Source organism: Myotis daubentonii, chromosome X (genome assembly GCF_963259705.1).
Source record: "Myotis daubentonii chromosome X, mMyoDau2.1, whole genome shotgun sequence".
NCBI lineage: Eukaryota > Metazoa > Chordata > Mammalia > Chiroptera > Vespertilionidae > Myotis > Myotis daubentonii.
Genome location: NC_081861.1, coordinates 131,358,268 through 131,375,933, shown reverse-complemented (window position 1 = coordinate 131,375,933; position 17,666 = coordinate 131,358,268). Strand labels below are relative to the sequence as shown.

Here is a 17,666-nt window from a genome sequence, read left to right as displayed (position 1 = left end):
TTTACTTGCCAGTTTATTATAAAAGATACAAATCAATAGCCAGATGGAGAGGTACATAGGGAGAGGTCAGGAAGGGCCCCCAGCACAGGAACTTCTGTGTCCATGAAGACACACTGGCATATGTGCGAAAGGAACTCTCACTCACTTCTCAAACAATGGTAACCCGTGTGGACAACTTCTGTTTCACCTAATGGCGATATGTATTATGTAACTTGGCTGGGTAAATCAAAATCATGAACTGTGGGGAACCGATATAGGGTTAAGGCTCGGACTGACCTGTTGGCAAAGTCACAAACAAGTCCCAGCTTAGAGGGCTCAGTCCTCTTAGCATAATTAGGTTTGACCTTATAACACTCCCTAGATCTTATCTGGGAAGCTAATGGGCTGAGGGAAGTGCAGGAAGTGCAACTATGGTCAAAACAAGTGAAACTCACAAGAACTGTGTAACAATGGTAACCACTGCCTTGTTTACCTCCGACTAGAAAAGCTTGGTGAGGCCTGAGCACCGGTGGAAGTCCTTCCTCTTGAGTTGGACTTACCTGCCTGACCCCCAATATGCCCAAATTATCTCGTGTCTTTTCTCTTTCATTTGTGTGCGGCTCCTCTTCTAGATCCTGAACCCTGAACCACGCGGGTGTGGAGGGAAACATTTACCACAGTGAACTGGCAGATAAGCAGCTGTACAATGACATGGAGTCACAATCAGAGCTCCATGTAAAATCCTGTATGGCTACATGATGTTCTCTGGAATTGGGCTAGAGTAGAAGGGTAAGAAAGTGGAGTTATTTTTTCCAATTTACCATAAGAGTCTCAGCCAGGAAGTCTCATCAGTAAGCATTGCCCTTTCACTCCATGAAATCCATCTTGGTCTGCCATTTACTGATTGATTCACTCATTCATTCAACAATTATGTAGTAAGCACCTATTCTGCTCTGATATGAAGATAAACCAATGAACAGAACTGACCAGGCTCTATGGAGTATGTTAATTCTCATGAGAGATCTAGCAATCAACTATTATAGTAACACTAAAGGCCTGGTGCACAATATTCGTGCTCTGGGGGGGGGGTCCCTTAGCCTGGCCTGTGCCCTCTGCAGTCCAGGACCCCTCGGGGGAGAGGGCCTTAGCCGGCAGGTGGACATCCCCTGACGGGTCCTTAGCGCTGCCTCAGAGGCAGGAGAGGCTCCTGTCACCATGAGCCTGGCTTCTGGCTGAGTGGCGCTCCCCCTGTGGGAGCACACTGACCACTAGGGGGAAGCTCCTGTGTTGAGCGTCTGCCCCCTGGTGGTCAGTGTGCGTCATAGCGACCAGTCGTTCCACCGTTTGGTTGACTTGCATATTAGAGTTTTATTATATAGGATCTTAAGAGATGCTATAGAGCAGAGGGGACTCAGCCTGGGAAGGCAGTGTCCTGGGATGGGTACATGATCAGTAGAAATCATCTCTCCTTCCTCTCAACTCCCATAGAATTTTCCATTCAGGTCACTTAATATTTTTATTTTGAATTATAGTTATTTATATTCATATTTTCTTCCCTGCTAGATTACAGACTCCTGGAGCACAGGATTCATGGGAAAATGACTGTGTATTATTGTCAGTTTGAGATAATAGGACCACTGTCCTGTGTATGCGCTTGGAAGGCCAAAGACTGGCCTTTCACCCTTTCTCTTGTGCTTACTAGCAAATGGTATTGTTTACATTTGTGTTAAAGAAATGCTAAAATATTTGGAATCTAGTACACTCACCCAATAAAACTATGTGTGTAAAAAAAAGACCGGAAGGAAACAAAACAAAATGTTAACAGTGGTTGCCTCTGGTGCACATGAATATAGATGACTTTTTAAATTTTTGTCTGTATTTTACATGCACAGGTATTAATTTGAAAGCTATTAAAAATAGAAACTAAACACATCAAATGTTCATTAATCAATGAATTCATCATGATTACTTGAAAAAATAACACTAAAAATTCATTGGTCACCTTTGGTGAATATTTGAAAATCAAATGACTATTTTTAAAGCCAGTAAATTAATGAAAAAAATTTATCCAGCTTTCCTCAATGAACTGTACTCAGAATACTGCATATTGTCTATCCATTCATTGGTTGGTGGATATTTAAACTGATAAGAACAGATACTACACTTGATCTTAGCCAAAAGGCCGAGAAGCGATGGTTGGTGGATATTTAGGTTATTTCAAATTTTTGGCTATTATGAGTAAAGCTGCTATGAACTTTTGAATACAAGTCCTAATATAGACATGTTTTTAATTTCTCTTGGGTACACACCTAAGAGTAGAATTTCTGGGTCACATGGCAAATTTATGTTTAACCTTTAAATAAACTGCCAAACTGTTTTCCAAAGCTGTACCATTTTACATTTCCACCAGTGATCTATGGGGGTTCCAATTTCTCCACATTCTGGCCAACATATTATTGTCTGTCTTTTTTAAAACAATATTTTTATTGATTTCAGAGAGGAAGGGAGAGGGAGAGAGAGAGAAACATCAATGATGAGAGAGAATCATTAATCGGCTGTCTCCTGCACACCCCACACTGGGGATTGGTCCCGCAATCCTAGCATGTGTCCCCAACTGGAATCGAACCCGGGATCCTTCAGTCTACAGGCTGGTGCTCTATCCACTGAGGCAAACTGGCTAGGGCTATCTTTTTAATTATAGTCATTCTTATGGGTGTGAAGTGGTATGTCCTTGTGTTTTTAATTTTCATTTCCTTAATTATGTTGAGCATCTTTTCATGTACTTATTGACCATTCTTTTATCTCCTTTGGTAAAATGTCTGTTCAAATCTTCTGCCCATTTTAAAATTGGGTTATTTGACTTATTATTGAGCTGTAAGAATTATATATTTACTAGGGCCCCAGTGCATGAATTCGTGCACCTTGAAAGGAACTGTGGGCCATGAGGCTGTGGTGGGCACAGGGGCAGGTCTCACCCCATTCTCCACACCTCCACCTGGCCCCTCCCACCGCTCCCACGCGCTAACGGTGCCGGCCCCACTTGCATCCGCTGATGGTGCGGAGCAATTGGGGCTGGCGCCAGCAGCAAGTGTGAGCAGCAGCTGCTGCCCTGATCACCCCTCAGGAGCAGAGGGAGGTGGAGAAGCCCTGAGGGGTGATTGGGACCAGCAGCTGCCGCTCGCACCCACTAATGGTGCTGAGTGATCGGGGCCAGCGCTGGGTTCTGGCAGCAGGTATGAGTGGTGGCTCTGGTGCTGGCAGCAGGTGCAAGCGGGGCCAGCACCAGCAGCGGGTGCGAGTGCCAGGGGGACCGTGGTGGAATTTTCAGTAACCACCAGAGTCTCACCCCGATGACAGCAACTGGCACCCCGCCTTGGTCTGGTACCCCCGCTCACCTTCTCCACCATCCTGCCATGGCCCATACCTACCATGTTCCACGCGCGCCTCCTTGTGGTCAGCGCATGTCATAGTGACTGGTCGGTTGTTCCACCGTTCAGTCTGTTTGCATATTAGCCTTTTATAACATAGGATTCTGGATACAGAATTCTTTATCTGATACATTATTTACTAGTATTTTCTCTCATTCCTGTGGCCTGTTCCTGATTGTGTCTTGAATATAGGCAGTGCTCCATAAGAATATATTAACACGTTAAGCGCCCAGCCTGTTTTGTCTTCTGGATGGAAAGTATAGTGTCAGTCACTGGTGACTGACTGGGCACTTAACGTGTTAAATGAATAGTTTAGTTAATGATTCATGCCCTACCGGGGTGATCCATTTCATGGCCTCAGACTGTGCCTTAACTGTTTTGCTTCTGACTTTACTAAAATTTTATTTAGGATTTAGCATGTGTAGTCATAACTGGCATTGGCTGGTAATTTTCATTTTTTCAGGCCTGTATCAAGCAGGGTTAGTTAGGAGACAGAAACCACATCAGATATTTAGGCAAAAGACAAATACTGCATGATCTCATATGTGGAATCTAAAATAGTCAAACAAATAGGAGCAGAGAATAGAATGATGTTTGCCAGGGGCTAAGAGGAGGGGGATACGGGGAGGTGTTTGTCAAAGAGTAGGAAGTTTCAGTTATGCAAAATAAGTTCTGGAGGAAAATAAAGATCACCTGGAAGAAGGCTCTCTTTACATATGGAATCCAAATTGGGTTCTATTATATAATTTGGGTAAAAGAAAGTCTTTACACAATAAATTTTCTTGAGAATTTGCAATAATCCCTTTAGCTTTAAGATAACCTGGAGAAATCACTGTTAAAGGGACATTTTATAACTCTGAGTTATAAAGTAAATAATAGATTATAATATAAAAATAATTTCATTTAGAAAATCACTAACTAGGAAAGGATAAAAAGGACTCTAAGACATCATGGCTGAGTGAACAAAAGAAAGAGGTTGGAATTATTAAAACTTAGAAACTTAGATGAGGGGACTGGGATCCAGACCTCAGGGGAGCGATGCAGCCTCCTGGGGCTGCTATCTCTGGGGTTGAGGTGCAGTGACAATGAAGTGGGCTCAGCAAATGTTGGAAAAGCTGCCATATGGACTCAGATGCTGCTGTGGGAAGGAACTGCTGCTGTCAAGGTGTAGAGATCCAACAGAGTGCAGCAAGTCAGTCTCTTCCCTTTCCAGCCTTTCAGTCTCTCGCTCTAGCTCCCCCTACTGGCAGAGATGTGGTTTGCAGATTTCAAGAGCCAGAATATAAAATGGATTTTAGAGCTGGAGACAAAAACTGTCTGACATAAGGTCATAGAAAAATAAGGTAATTGTTTCCTACATTTACCATAAATTATTACAATTTATAGAATACTAATTCCTCCCCTTATTTTCTGCGTAGTTTGGATGAGTTTTTAAAGTTTCTATTCCTTTCTTTTACTCATCTATAAGAGAATAGTAATCCTGTACCTACTTCATAATGGTGTTATTACTTACAAGTTTGAAATAAATTCTCCAAGAAACATAAAGTTCTAGGTGCTTTTATTTTTTGAAAGTCTTACACAAATTTCCATCTTTTTTCTCTGTTATTAGTTCTCAATGTGTAGTTGTGTCATTTTAGGTCACATTTATTTTCATCAAGAACCATCTTGTGTGAAATCTTACCTTTTGTGATAGCACAGATGGACTTAGACAAAGACAAATACCATATAATTTCAGTAATATGTAGAATCTAAAGAACAAATAAACAAAATAGAAACAGACTCAGAAACAGAGAACAGACTTTTGTCAGAGGGGAGGGAGGTTAGGGGACTGGGTGAAAAAGATGAAGGGGTTAAATACAGATAGGTAGTTAAACATAGTCATAAGGATGTAGATTAAGTCATAGGAAATTTAGTCAATAATATCATAATAACTATGTATGGGGCCAGGTGGGTACTTGAAACATTGGGGGATCACTCTGTAAAGTACATGATTTTCTAATTGGTATGCTGTATACCTGAAACTAATACAGAATAGTTGTATTTGAAAAAATAAATTAAAATTCAAAAGAAAGCAGACTAAGCCCATCTCAGACTTAACATGTCCAGAACTTTATTTATTTATTTATTTACTAGGGGTCCAGTGCACAAATTCATGAACCTTGAAAGGAACTGTGGACCGCGAGGCTGCAGTGGGCACAGGGGTGGGTCTCAGCCCGTCATCCGTGCCCCTGGCTGGCCCCTTCCGCCATGGCACCTGGTCCCCTGTCTGCCAGCAGCCCCACTCCTGTTGCCACTGCTCCCATGTGCTGACGGTGCCAGTTCCGCTCATACCCGCTGATGGCACGGAGAGATTGAGGCCAGTGCCAGCAGCGAGTGCAAGTGGGACTGGCACCATCGGGGCAATAGGGGCTGGCAGCCACTGCTCGCACCCACTGATGGCGCCAAGTGATCAGGACTGGTGTTGGGCACTAGCAGTGGGTGTGAGTGGCGGCTCTGGCGCTGGCTGCGGGTGTGAGCAGGGCCAACGCCGACAATGGGTGAGAGTGGGGTCATTGCCAGCAGCAGGTGTGAGAGGTGGTTGCCAGCCCCAATCGCCCCTCAGAAGCAGGGGGAGGTAGAGAAGCCTTGAGACACGATTGGAGCCTGCGCTGGCAGGAGGTGCAAGTGCCAGGTGGGACTGCGGCATGCAGGAGCAAAGAATTTTCAGTACCACCAGAGGTTCGCCCCGATGACAGCGACCAATGCCTTGTTCTGGCCTCCCCGCTCACCTGCTCCACCATCCCGCTGCGGCCAACACCCACCATGTTCCGTGCTCTGCTGACTGCTGCCGACGCCCGCCATGTTCCACGTGCGCCCATGGTGGTCAGCGCATGACATAGCAACCAGTTGTTCCATTGTTTGGTTGGTCCGCCATTTGGTCTATTTGCATATTAGGGTTTTATATATATACATTTATTTATTTATTTATCCTCACTTGAAGATATTTTCCCATTGATTATTAAAGAGTGGAAGGAAGGGGGAGAGATAAAAACATTGATGTGAGAGAGACACATCGATTAGTTGCCTCCCGCACTTGTCCTGACCAGGCAGGGATCGAACCTGCAACTGAGGTACCTGCCCTTGACCAAAGTCAAACCCGGAACCCTTCAATTGGTGGGCCAATGCTCTATCCACTGAGCAAAACCAGCTAGGGCCTGGACTTTTTTTTTTTTTTAAGGTATTTTTATTGTTTTCACAGAGGAAGAGGTAGAGAGAGATAGAGACATCAATGATGAGAATCATTGATTGGCTTCCTCCTGCATGCCTCCTACCAAGAATCAAGCCCACAACCCAGGCATGTGCCCTGACTGGGAATTGAACCGTGATCTCCTGGTTCATCCTGGTCCATAGGTCGACATTCAACCACGGAGCCACACTAGCTGAGCCGCACTTGCTGGGCTTCAGAACTGAACTTTTAATCCCTGTGTACAACCTTTACCTCATGCCCTGCTCAATTGTCCTTATCTCATTAAAAGTCAATACAAGCAAGTGACTGCTCAAACAGAAATCTTGGAGCCATTCTTGAGTCTACCTTCTCTACATCTAATCCAATCAGCAACTTTTTTTTCTTTTTTTTTTGTTAATCCTCACCCTTAGATATTTTTACATTGGTTTTTGGAGAGAGTGGAAGGGAGGAGGAGAGACACACTGAGGGAAACATTGATGTAAGAGAGACATATTGATTGGTTGCCTCCAGGGCCAGGGATTGAGCTTGCAACCAAGGCACGTGACCTTGACTGGAATCGAACCTGGGACCCTTCAGTAGGTGGGCCAATGCTCTATCCATTGAGCCAAACTGGATAGGGCAGCAATTTATTTTAAAATATTTTAAATGAGTAAACATTTTGTAAGTTATCAGTCATCCAATTATAAGTGTCTTAATATAACTTCCTCTCATTTTAAGTGAATTAGAATGATGTGTATTCCCAAATCTGATGGCATTTATACAACAGTTCATATAGAGGTGCTTTTTTTATAGCCTACTTTATTTTTATTTCTTCTTTTTTTTAATCCTCACCCGAGGATATTTTTTCCATTGAATTTTTTAAAGAGAGAGTGAAGGGGAGGGAGCAGAGGGGAAAAGAGAGAGAGAAAGGAGAAGCATGGATGTGAGAGAGACACATGGATTGGTTGCCTCCTGCATGTGTCCCGACTGGAGCCTGAGATCAAGCCTCTAACTGAGGTATGTACTCTTGACTGGGAGTCGAACCTGTGACCCTTTGGTCTGTGGGCCAATCCTGAGCAAAACTGGCTAGGGGCATATAGAGTTTTAATACCACATTTCATCTAACTCCTTCAGAATAATTTATTTATATCTAAGACACAAATGGCAATATAACTTAACTTTTCTTTCTAGAATACTCTACATTTTTTTGCCATCCTATATAATAAAAGCCTAATATGCAAATTGTCCCCTTGACCAGGAGTTTGACCGCTTGCTATGAGGTGTGCTGACCACCAGGGGGTGGCATGGAACATGGTGGGCGTTGGTGACGCAGTGCTAGCAGTGGGCATCAGTGGAGGTGCTGCTGGCCCCGTGGGCCCCAACGAGAGTGGCACCGTGGTAGGATAGTGGAGCAGGTGAGCGGGTGGCTCCAGAACAAGGTGGGTTTGAGTGGGGGCCTGATCGCCCCACTGATTGCCCTGCAGATGGTGACCAGCAGCAGCAGTGTGGGGGCGGGGCTGCTGCCCAGCTCCCAGGCACTGAGGGAGCCGAGCAGGGGGCCCGGCCCAATTGATTACTCTGCAGGTGGGATGGTGGAGCAGGTGAGGGGGCAGCACTAGGCCAAGGCGGGGTGCCAGGCAGGGCTGCGGGGCTATGAGGCTGGGGGCGGAAGCTGGGGCCCAATGCCTGCAGGCCACCCTGAGGGACCCCACCAGTGCATGAGTTTGTGCACAAGGCCTCTAGTATTGATATAGGGATATTTCATGTTTTTTATTATTTATGAAACAAATGAGTTTATTACTATTTGGTGAGAGTGGATTTTTAAAAATATATATATTTTATTGATTTTTTTACAGAGAGGAAGGGAGAGAGATAGAGAGTTAGAAACATTGATCAGCTGCCTCCTGCACACCTCCTACTGGGGATGTGCCCGCAACCAAGGTACATGCCCTTGACCGGAACCGAACCTGGGACCCTTCAGTCTGCAGGCCGACGCTCTATCCACTGAGCCAAACCGGTTACGGCAAGAGTGGATTTTTGAAAAGTAGTTTCCGCCTGGCCAGTGTGGCTCAGTGGTTGAGCATTGACCTATGAACCAGGAGATCATGGTTTGATTTCTGGTAAGGCACATGCCCGGGTGGCAGGCTTGGTCCCCAGTGTTGGGACATGCATGAGGCAGCTGATCAATGATTCTCTGTCATCATTGATGTTTCTATCTCTCCCTTCCTCTCTGAAATAAAGAAAAAATATTTTAAAAAACTAGTTTCCTTTTATTCTAACTCCAAAATACATCTTTTTTTAAAAATATATTTTATTGATTTTTTACAGAGAGGAAGGGAGAGAGATAGTTAGAAACATCGATCAGCCGCCTCCTGCACATCTCCCACTGGGGATGTGCCCGCAACCCAGGTACATGCCCTTGATCGGAATCGAACCTGGGACCCCTCAGTCCGCAGGCCGATGCTCTATCCACTGAGCCAAACCGGTTTCGGCCTTTTTTTTTTTAATTTCTTTATTAATTTCAGAGAGGAAGGGGGAAGGAGAGAGAGATAGAAACATCAACGGTGAGAGAGAATCGGCCGCCTTCTGCACCTACATGCCCCCCACTGGGGACTGAGTCTGCAACCCAGGCATGTGCCCTCAGCTGGAATCAAACCCGGGACCCCTCAGTCCACAGGCCAATGCTCTATCCACTGAGCCAAGCCAGTCAGGGCTCCAAAATACATCTTTAGATCCCTCCAGTTCTTTCCATATTCTTGGCCATCAGCCCAGTTCCAACTTCCATTATCCCTCACTTAACCAGAATGACAGTCTCCTACCTGGTCTTCCCACTGTCACCCTTAACCATTCCAATCCATTTCCAACAAACCATCAAGAGATATTTGATTATTTCTATTTCCTAATTAACTCTTCAATACCTTTCCATTGTACTTGAATAAAATCCAAACTCCTTATTGTAGTCTCTAAGGTCATGCGTAATTGGACTCCTGATTACCGCTCAGGCAAATTTTATGCTCACTGTGCACCAAGAACATTCTGATTTTCTTTCAGTTTATTGAACTTGCCAATTTTTGTTCCACCACAGGGCTTTTGAACTTAGTCCCTTTCTGCCTCTCCACACCCCAACCCCACCCCTCCTTCTCTTTATTAGATTCTCAGCTTAAATGTCATTTTCCCAGGAAGACCTTTGCCAACCACCTAAGTCAGCCCCTTCTCTATTGTTTTCTAATAGAATATAACAGGTTGCTTTCTTCCTAGTGCTTATCTCATTGTGTGAACTTTTTCTTTATTTACTTGGTGTTTCAGTGTCCTTTGCTAGACTGTAAGCTCCAAAATACTAGGCCAATTTGTGTTTTGTTCACTGTCCTGTCCCTAGTAAATAGCACAGCACCTGTCCCATAGCAGATACTCAAGATTTATGGAAAGAAAAACGAAATAGAGATAGGCTCGGAATTGATCAAGGAGAGTGAGGGAGACTATTTAAAGTGGCTGAGACAATGGTCTGGTTGCCTTTCTCATCCAAGCATGGGCAAGGTCCAAGTCCTGCAGGTAGAGAGTGGATCAACTTGTGTTTACACACTTTTAGTTTTTTTTTCCTTTGAGGGGGGAGATAAAGAGGTTGTGAGAGGAGGCTGACCAGGATTATCTATGCAAGTTTATTGTCTGCCAAGTGTATAAAAGGAATATGGCCCAACAGGCATGGCTCAGTGGTTGAGCATTGACCTATGAGCCAGGAGGTTATAATTTGATTCCTGGCTGGGGCACATGCCTGGGTTGTGGGCTTGATCCCCAGAGTGTGTGTGTGTGTGTGTGGCAGCTGATCAGTGATTCTCTCTCATCACTGATGTTTCTATTTCTCTCTCTTCCTCTCTGAAATCAGTAAAAATATTTAAAAAATAAAATAAAAGGAAACATGAAGATTGCTAAAATATTTAGGAGATATGTGGAACTATAGAGGAGCATGGGTGGGATCAGGGGATCTAGTTAACCAACTACTTTGGCAGTGCTGGTGCGATGATTGTGGTTTGGACTGGGGTGGCAGCAGTAGAGATGTGAGAAGTGGTTGAGAAAAATGAGAAAGATCTTATCATGACGCATTATTCTTTTTGCTACTTCATTTTAGTTTTGTTCTGTGAACTAAGGGATCCCATCCACCCTGCCCTGATATTCTATTTACATTCTATAATGTTTGTATATCAATGGGACTCGAGCAAGTCTCTTAAAATCTGCAAGGCTTATGGTACTCACCTGTAAATGACAGCAATATTGTGTGAATTCCCTGGTGATACTGACAAGGATTCTTTGCTTGACCAAAATTTAATCGGGCTCCTGAACCTTCTTCTAGGCCCATCTGTGCACTTCTTTGTAAAATGCAGTTTTAGCAAGAACCTTGCTAAGTCAGATTAACCAGAACCTCCCATCCTCCACATTGGGTCCCTGTCAATATCTAATCAGCTCCCACATCCTTCACCATCTCCTAGGTGATGTCTGATCACCCTGGCTTGTCTTCAGTAAGGAATCCAGTTAGGTCAGTTTAACCAGAATCTTCCTTACCCCTGATGTTTCCTCTTAGTAATTTCCTGTCCACTGCCATCCCCTGCAACCCCCCGCCCCCACCTGCTCCTTGGCTATAGATTCCCCACTTACCAATGCTGTATACAGAATTGAGCCCCATTCAATATGTGGTCTCCTTTCTCTATTGCAGTAGTCTTTCAAAAATATATTTTTATTGATTTCAAAGAGGAAGGGAGAGTTATAGTGAGATGGAAACATGCTTCCTGTAAGCCCCACACTGGGGATCAAGCCCACAACCCAGGCATATGCCCCGACTGGGAATTGGGAATCGAACTGTGACCTCCTGGTTCATAGGTCAAAGCTCAACCACTGAGCCACGCCGGCCCTGCCTCTATTGCAGTAGACTTGAATAAAATCTGTTTTTACCACTTTAACTGCCATTTAGCCCTGGTTTTTCTTTAACAATGCCAACAGGTAGCATGGGGGAAGTTTAAGGCCTCCCACTACTAATCCTCATATAGGTAGGTCCATTTTTAGATATGTACAACGACATGCTCTCAGTATTTGTAAATTGCTGTGCAAACACAGATTCAAACAGATAGCTACCTCTGGATAGTTTCCTTTATAGCAAGCAGCTATTGTGTGGATTATAAGAAGAAAGTTACTTTGAGAAATCTATTAACCCAGTGCTGTGATAGGCACTGAGAAATATCTTTCCAATTCTTCAATTTTATTAATTATTGAAGAAATAATTAAAATGGAAACCAGGCTCTAACTGGTTTGGCTCTGTGGATAGAGCGTTGGCCTGTGGACTGAAGGGTCCTGGGTTCAATTCCCTCAAGGGCAAACGTCCCGGTTGCAGGCTTGATCCCCAGTAAGGGGAGTGCAGGAGGCAGCCAATCAATGATTCTCATCATTGATGTTTGTATCTCTCTCTCTCCCTCTCCCTCTCTGAAATCAATAAAAATATATTAAAACAATTTTTAAATGGAAACCAGAATTCATTTGTCACCCAAATTAACAAAGATGGAAAACAAAACAAAATGAACAACAAAAAGTGCATGGGGCCTTTGAGGCTTTGGTGAAATGGATACTCAGAATATGTTGATGGGTGTGTAAATTGGTATGAGATCCTTTGCAATAGTTGTCAATATGTATTGGCTCTAAAAGATAGTCATATCCTTTGATCCAATTAGTTAATGTGAATATTCTAAGGAAGGAATCTGAAACAGGAAAGAGCTTTATGCTTATGCAGGCTCATTGTGGTATATACCTAATTGCCCAACAACAGTTAAATTATGGTTCATTAGATGGACTATTATCCAGCTATTAAAGATGGTAGTTTTGAAGAGTAAAAAATGAAAAAAATCATACTTTAAAAATACAATTTAAAAAGCACAGCCCCAGCTGGTTTGGCTCAGTGGATAGAACGTTGGCCTTCGGACTGAAGGGTCCCAGGTTCGATTCTGGTCAAGGGCACATACCTGGATTGCAGGATCCCCAGTAGGGGGCATGTAGAAGGCAGCCTATCAATGATTTGTTATCTCCCTCTCCCCCTTCCCCTCCCCCTCTCCCTTTTCATAAGCAATAAAAATATATTTAAAAATAAAATAAAAAGCACAATGCAAAAATTGTCCATATAGAATTATTATCACCTTATAGAAAAAAAATCTGTTCAGAGAAAAAGATTGGAAATAGAGATCCTTTAAAAAGGTTATAATGGCTATATTTAAGTATTACAACTATAAGTGACATGTTTCTTTTTATATTCTGATTTCCCGTAATGACTATGTATTAAGAGAAACTATTGGTCTAGTATGGCATCACTCACATGTCTGGAGTGGGTGCTGGTGTTGGCTAGGGCAATGGGGGTAACTGGTCATGTGTTTCCAACAGGCTAGCCTGGACTCAATCACATAGTGATGGCTGCATGGTTCCCAGGAAGAGCTCCAAAGTGCAAACACTTTTCCTTTCTTTTTTTTAATACTGAGTATTTTATTTGTATGCTGCTGCCAGTGTATATAAAATAATTATCCTTGTGAAATAGAAATTTATGAAAATTTCAGAGAGGTAGATGTTAAGGACTGACAAAAGCAGAAGTTTTTATAGTATGGCACATGTTAGAGGGTAAGGTTTTTGCACAGGCTTCAAATTTAGCTCTCTGCACCAGCTCAAGAGAAGTCGTTTGGACGCCTTCATAGATTCATTTTGCTACAAAAAAGAACAGACTTTCTGGGGTCTGACGGGATTGGTTCTTTCTGAAGATACTCCAGTAGGCAGGGGGTCCTTTTGAGCATTCTGCGGACAGAATTGTTTCAAATTTGCAGTTGCCTAGCTCCAGCCGGAAATGTTGAACCACTTTTTTTTTTTTCTCTTAAAGCTCACCAGAGGATATTTTTTCCGTTGATTTTGAGAGAGAGAGGGAGAGAGAAAGACATTGGTTGCCTCCCTCCTGCACATTCCCCGCCTGGGGGCTGGGGCCTAGTTTGCGACCTATGTGCTCAGAATCCAACACTCAACCCTTTGGTGCGTGGACTGACGCTCTAAAGGTTGAGTTGAGCCCCAAAGGCCAGGACTGGAGCACTTTCTTCATAGCGGTGACGATGTTGGAGGAACCCGACATGGTGCACGCAAGAGCGGAGCTGGGCAGATTTGCCGGTAAGTAGTGAGTGGGCAGGTCGTGGGTTGGTGGGACCAGACGGCTGGGCAGCGGAGTGAGGGGCGAGGCTCAGAATTATTTCAAAGTGCAAACACTTTTCAAGTTTCACATTTGTAATGGTTCCATTTTCCAAAGCAAGTCACGCGGCCAAGCCCGGAGTCAGTGGGGGAGGGGACTACTCAAGGCATAGATGCGGAGACGAGAATAATGGCGACCATTTTGCTAGCTATCACAGTAGTCCTTGACTTTAATAGCCAGTCTGAATCTTATGAGTCCCTATGAGATAAAGTTTAGAGTTCTCAGCTCTGACTTACGACTACCTGTTCCAATGATCTGACTCTATTCCTTTCCTCTACCTCAATACCAGGCAAATGAGCTTTTTATAGTTATCTGAACACACCTTACTATATCTTACCCTACGTCTTTGCTTCTTCTGATTCAACTGGAGTACAGTCACCCACTCTGAGTCCCACACACTAATCTACCATTGATTTTTGAACATCTTTCAAGACAGAAAAGGGTGTACGTCCTTAAGAAAGCCCATCTTGGCCCAGCTGGCGTGGCTCAGTGGTTGAGCATGGATCTAGGTCGTCACCGTTCCCTTTCCAGGGTGAGGGGTTGCGAGCTGGATTCCTAGTGTGGGGCGCGCAGGAGGCAGCCGATCCAGGATTCTCTCTCATCATTGATGTTTCTATCTCTCTCTTCCTCTCCCTTCAAAAAATAAAAATATATAGAAAAAACTTAAAAATCAATAAAAACATATTGAAAAAAATAAAAGAAAGCCCATCCTGCCTATTGGGTAGATTTGGAACAGTTCCTTCTTTGGAATCTGTAGAACAATATACAGATTTCTAATTTTGTACCTATGTAACTTTAGTATTCACTTGTTAACATGCCTGTTTCCCTTTTTGTAGACTCTTAAGATTCTGAAAGGTAGGTATTATATCTTTCTTGTATTTATATCTAGAATTTCTTAGCTGGCAATTATTAGATGATAAATGTTTGGATAAATTGTTTTAATGTACATTTTTAAAAGATATACAAATGGCCAACAGGTAGATGAAAAGGTGCTCAACATCACTAGTCATCATGGAAATGCAAATCAGAATCACAATGAGATATCACTTCACACCTGTAAAAATGGCTTTCGTGAAAAAGACAAGAGATAACAGTGTATGCACTGTTGGTGGGAATGTAAATTGGTGCAGCCACTATGGAAAACACTATGGAGATTACTCAAAAAGTTAAAAACAGAACTACCACATGATATAGCAATCCCACTTCTGGGTATTTAATCCAAAGGAAATAGAAACAGGATATCGAAGAGATATCTGTACCTCCATATTCATTGCAGCATTATTCACAATAGGCAAGGTTTGGAAGCAACCTAAATTTCCACCAGTGAATGAATGGGTAAAGCAGATGTGGTAAATATATACAATGGAATATTATTCAGCCCAATAAAGAGGGAAATCCTGTCGTTTGACAACATGGTTAGATCTTGAGAGCATTATACTAAGTGAAGTAAGCCAGACAGAGAGAGACAAATACTGCATGGGATCATTTATGTGGAATCTAAAATGAAAAAGTAAAACCCATAGAAACAGAGAGTAGGAAACTCTCTGGGGCTGGGGGTGGGGTTGGGAAAATAGGAAAAAGTTGGTAAAAGTGTACAAAAAGAAAAAAAAGTACATTTTAAGATCATTAGTAAAATCAGGCATTTTTCATATATATATATATATATATATATATATATATATACCACTTGTACATTTTTCTCATGAGATAATCGGTAAAATTAAGCATTTTTCTTTTTTTTCAAAATTTATTTTATTGAGTTTTTACAGAGAGGAAAGGAGAGAGAGAGAGAGAGTCAGAAACATCGATGAGAGAGAAACATCGACCAGCTGCCTCCTGCACACTCCCCACTGGGGATGTGCCCGCAACCAAGGTACATGCCCTTGACCGGAATCGAACCTGCAACCTTTCAGTTCGCAGGCCAACGCTCTATCCACTGAGCCAAACCGGTTTCGGCAAGCATTTTTCATATACATGTTTATACTTTCATGATTCTCATGGGATAAAAGTTTACTTTTATTTAAGTGAGTTATACACAATTGTAGGATTGAATATATTAAAAGACTAACTCAAACATGTTTTCAAATCATATATATCTTGTTTTATTTACTTTGCAAACAACAAGCTTGAAATTCTGAAAACTTCATAGCAAATTTTGTGGGGAAAAGATCTGCTACTATACTGAAAGCAGAAATATATCATTCTGTAGCCTAACAGAAACAAAACTCAGTTTGACAATGACATATTAAATGTAGAGATAATTACTTAGGTGGAAAAATTAAAACTTTGTCAATTTTCTTTAGAGTGGGTACTTTTAAGAGTTATAACAACACATTTTCTTCTGTGACAGTTTTTAAAAAATAATCCAGAAGAATTTGGTCAGTTACTTTTCTATTCCACAGCTTATTTAAGGACTTTTTAAAATTGACTTTAGAGAGAGGAAGGGGGAGAGAAGGGCGGGGGTAGAGTAAGAAACATCAACGTGAGAGAGAAAACTGCTGCCTCCTATATGCGCCCAGACCAAGGATGGAACCCAAAACCTAGGTATGTGCCCTGACAGGAATGGAACCAGCTGCCCTTCAGTGCATGGAGGACAATCCAACCAACTGAGGCACACTGGCCATTTAAATTGCACAGAGACATAAAGTAATGTGATATCTTGGTAGGAACGCCTTCTTTGTTTTGTTATATTGTTTCTTTCTTTGTTTTCAACGGCTAGACCCCCACTAATGTTTTCCAGCATCCCCAGAGCACCTAGAGATGTTTACTTTTAAATCATCCTTTTGTTCATTTGTTTGTATTTTATCCAATTTTTATGCTGTGACTCATCAAAAAAGATTAACTGCTAAGACAACCTTCTCCTTGCCTGCGTTACGGCCAGCCAGGCCCTGTGTTCCGAGTTCTAGTCTCCAGGCCCCAAAAGGAGGTAAGAGCTTCTATTTTTGTTCACATTGCTAGAGGGACAAGGAATGGAGGGGAGAATTTTGATGGATTTGGCCAAGCGCAGAGGGATAGCTGGCATCTTGGAGACTGGGAAGCATGGTAGCTTCATGAGCAAGTGACCCTGTAGTTGTACAGAGCTGTGCTTGGTTTAATGCTTTGCTGTTCTTTTCTCGAGATTCTTCATAATTTTAAAACAAAGGGCTCTATATTTTCATTTTGCACCGAGTCCCAAAATTATATAGCCAGGCCTGCTGGGAAGACCAAGGGGTAAAGGACAGTAATGGTAGGGACTTTCTCCTCCTCTGACAGGGAGGCTACAGGGATACTTGAAGACAGACCATGATGTACCTTAGGAGTCACTGTGAGGATCCCTGAAGCTGAGGTTGGCCAGGAATAAGTGGACTTTCCCCCTTGCTTTCATAGGGAAATAGGTATTAGAGGCACCTCTCACAGACACTGGACAGCCCCCTGAGTTGGAGGAAGAGGGCTATCCCCAACCTGCATTCTTGTTTTCTCATGTAAATGAATTTAGATGAGAAAACTCCAGTTATTGCATTATGATGAAGCTGATTGTATTAAAGCAATTAAAGCATGCACTTTTCTTAAAGAAGCAAGGCAAGCAAACCTATACATCTGGCTTATAAAGCGCAGATGGCCTCTCAACTAATTTGAAGAGCAAGTGGGGGTGGGGATTTGAGGCATTATATACCCTTCTGTCTACAAATTTCAAAAATTTCTCTGCTGAATATTTTGGTACAGATGAATTCTCAAGGTCCCTTTTTACTTTACTGTGGCCTTCCCAGAACTCATGGGAAGCACCTGGCAAATTTACCTTGCCAAGCCTTGAGACTTCTGGCTT

The 17,666-nt window shown here is 42.8% G+C and overlaps 1 protein-coding gene and 1 pseudogene across 1 annotated transcript; both read right to left on the bottom strand.

Annotated features, from left to right (window-relative positions):
• Window positions 1-1,967: 1,967 nt before the first annotated feature.
• Window positions 1,968-2,173, bottom strand: LOC132225462 (U2 spliceosomal RNA; annotated as a pseudogene).
• An 11,165-nt stretch (window positions 2,174-13,338) lies between these two features.
• Window positions 13,339-13,750, bottom strand: LOC132224649 (guanine nucleotide-binding protein G(I)/G(S)/G(O) subunit gamma-5-like). The gene is made up of 2 exons (XM_059679771.1): window positions 13,664-13,750; window positions 13,339-13,458 (listed from the first exon to the last, which is right to left on the bottom strand). The coding sequence occupies exons 1-2, from the start codon at window positions 13,748-13,750 to the stop codon at window positions 13,339-13,341; spliced, it is 207 nt and encodes a 68-aa protein (XP_059535754.1).
• Between the last annotated feature and the right edge of the window lie 3,916 nt (window positions 13,751-17,666).

Bases quoted from the DNA above. Each gene is read 5' to 3' on its own strand.
- LOC132224649 (XM_059679771.1), bottom strand. From the start codon at position 13,750: ATGTCGGGTTCCTCCAACATCGTCACCGCTATGAAGAAAGTGCTCCAG. The intron at 13,459-13,663 runs GTCCACGCACCA...GGCTGGAGCTAG, and splicing joins ACTCAACCTTTAGAGCGTCA to GCAACTGCAAATTTGAAACA.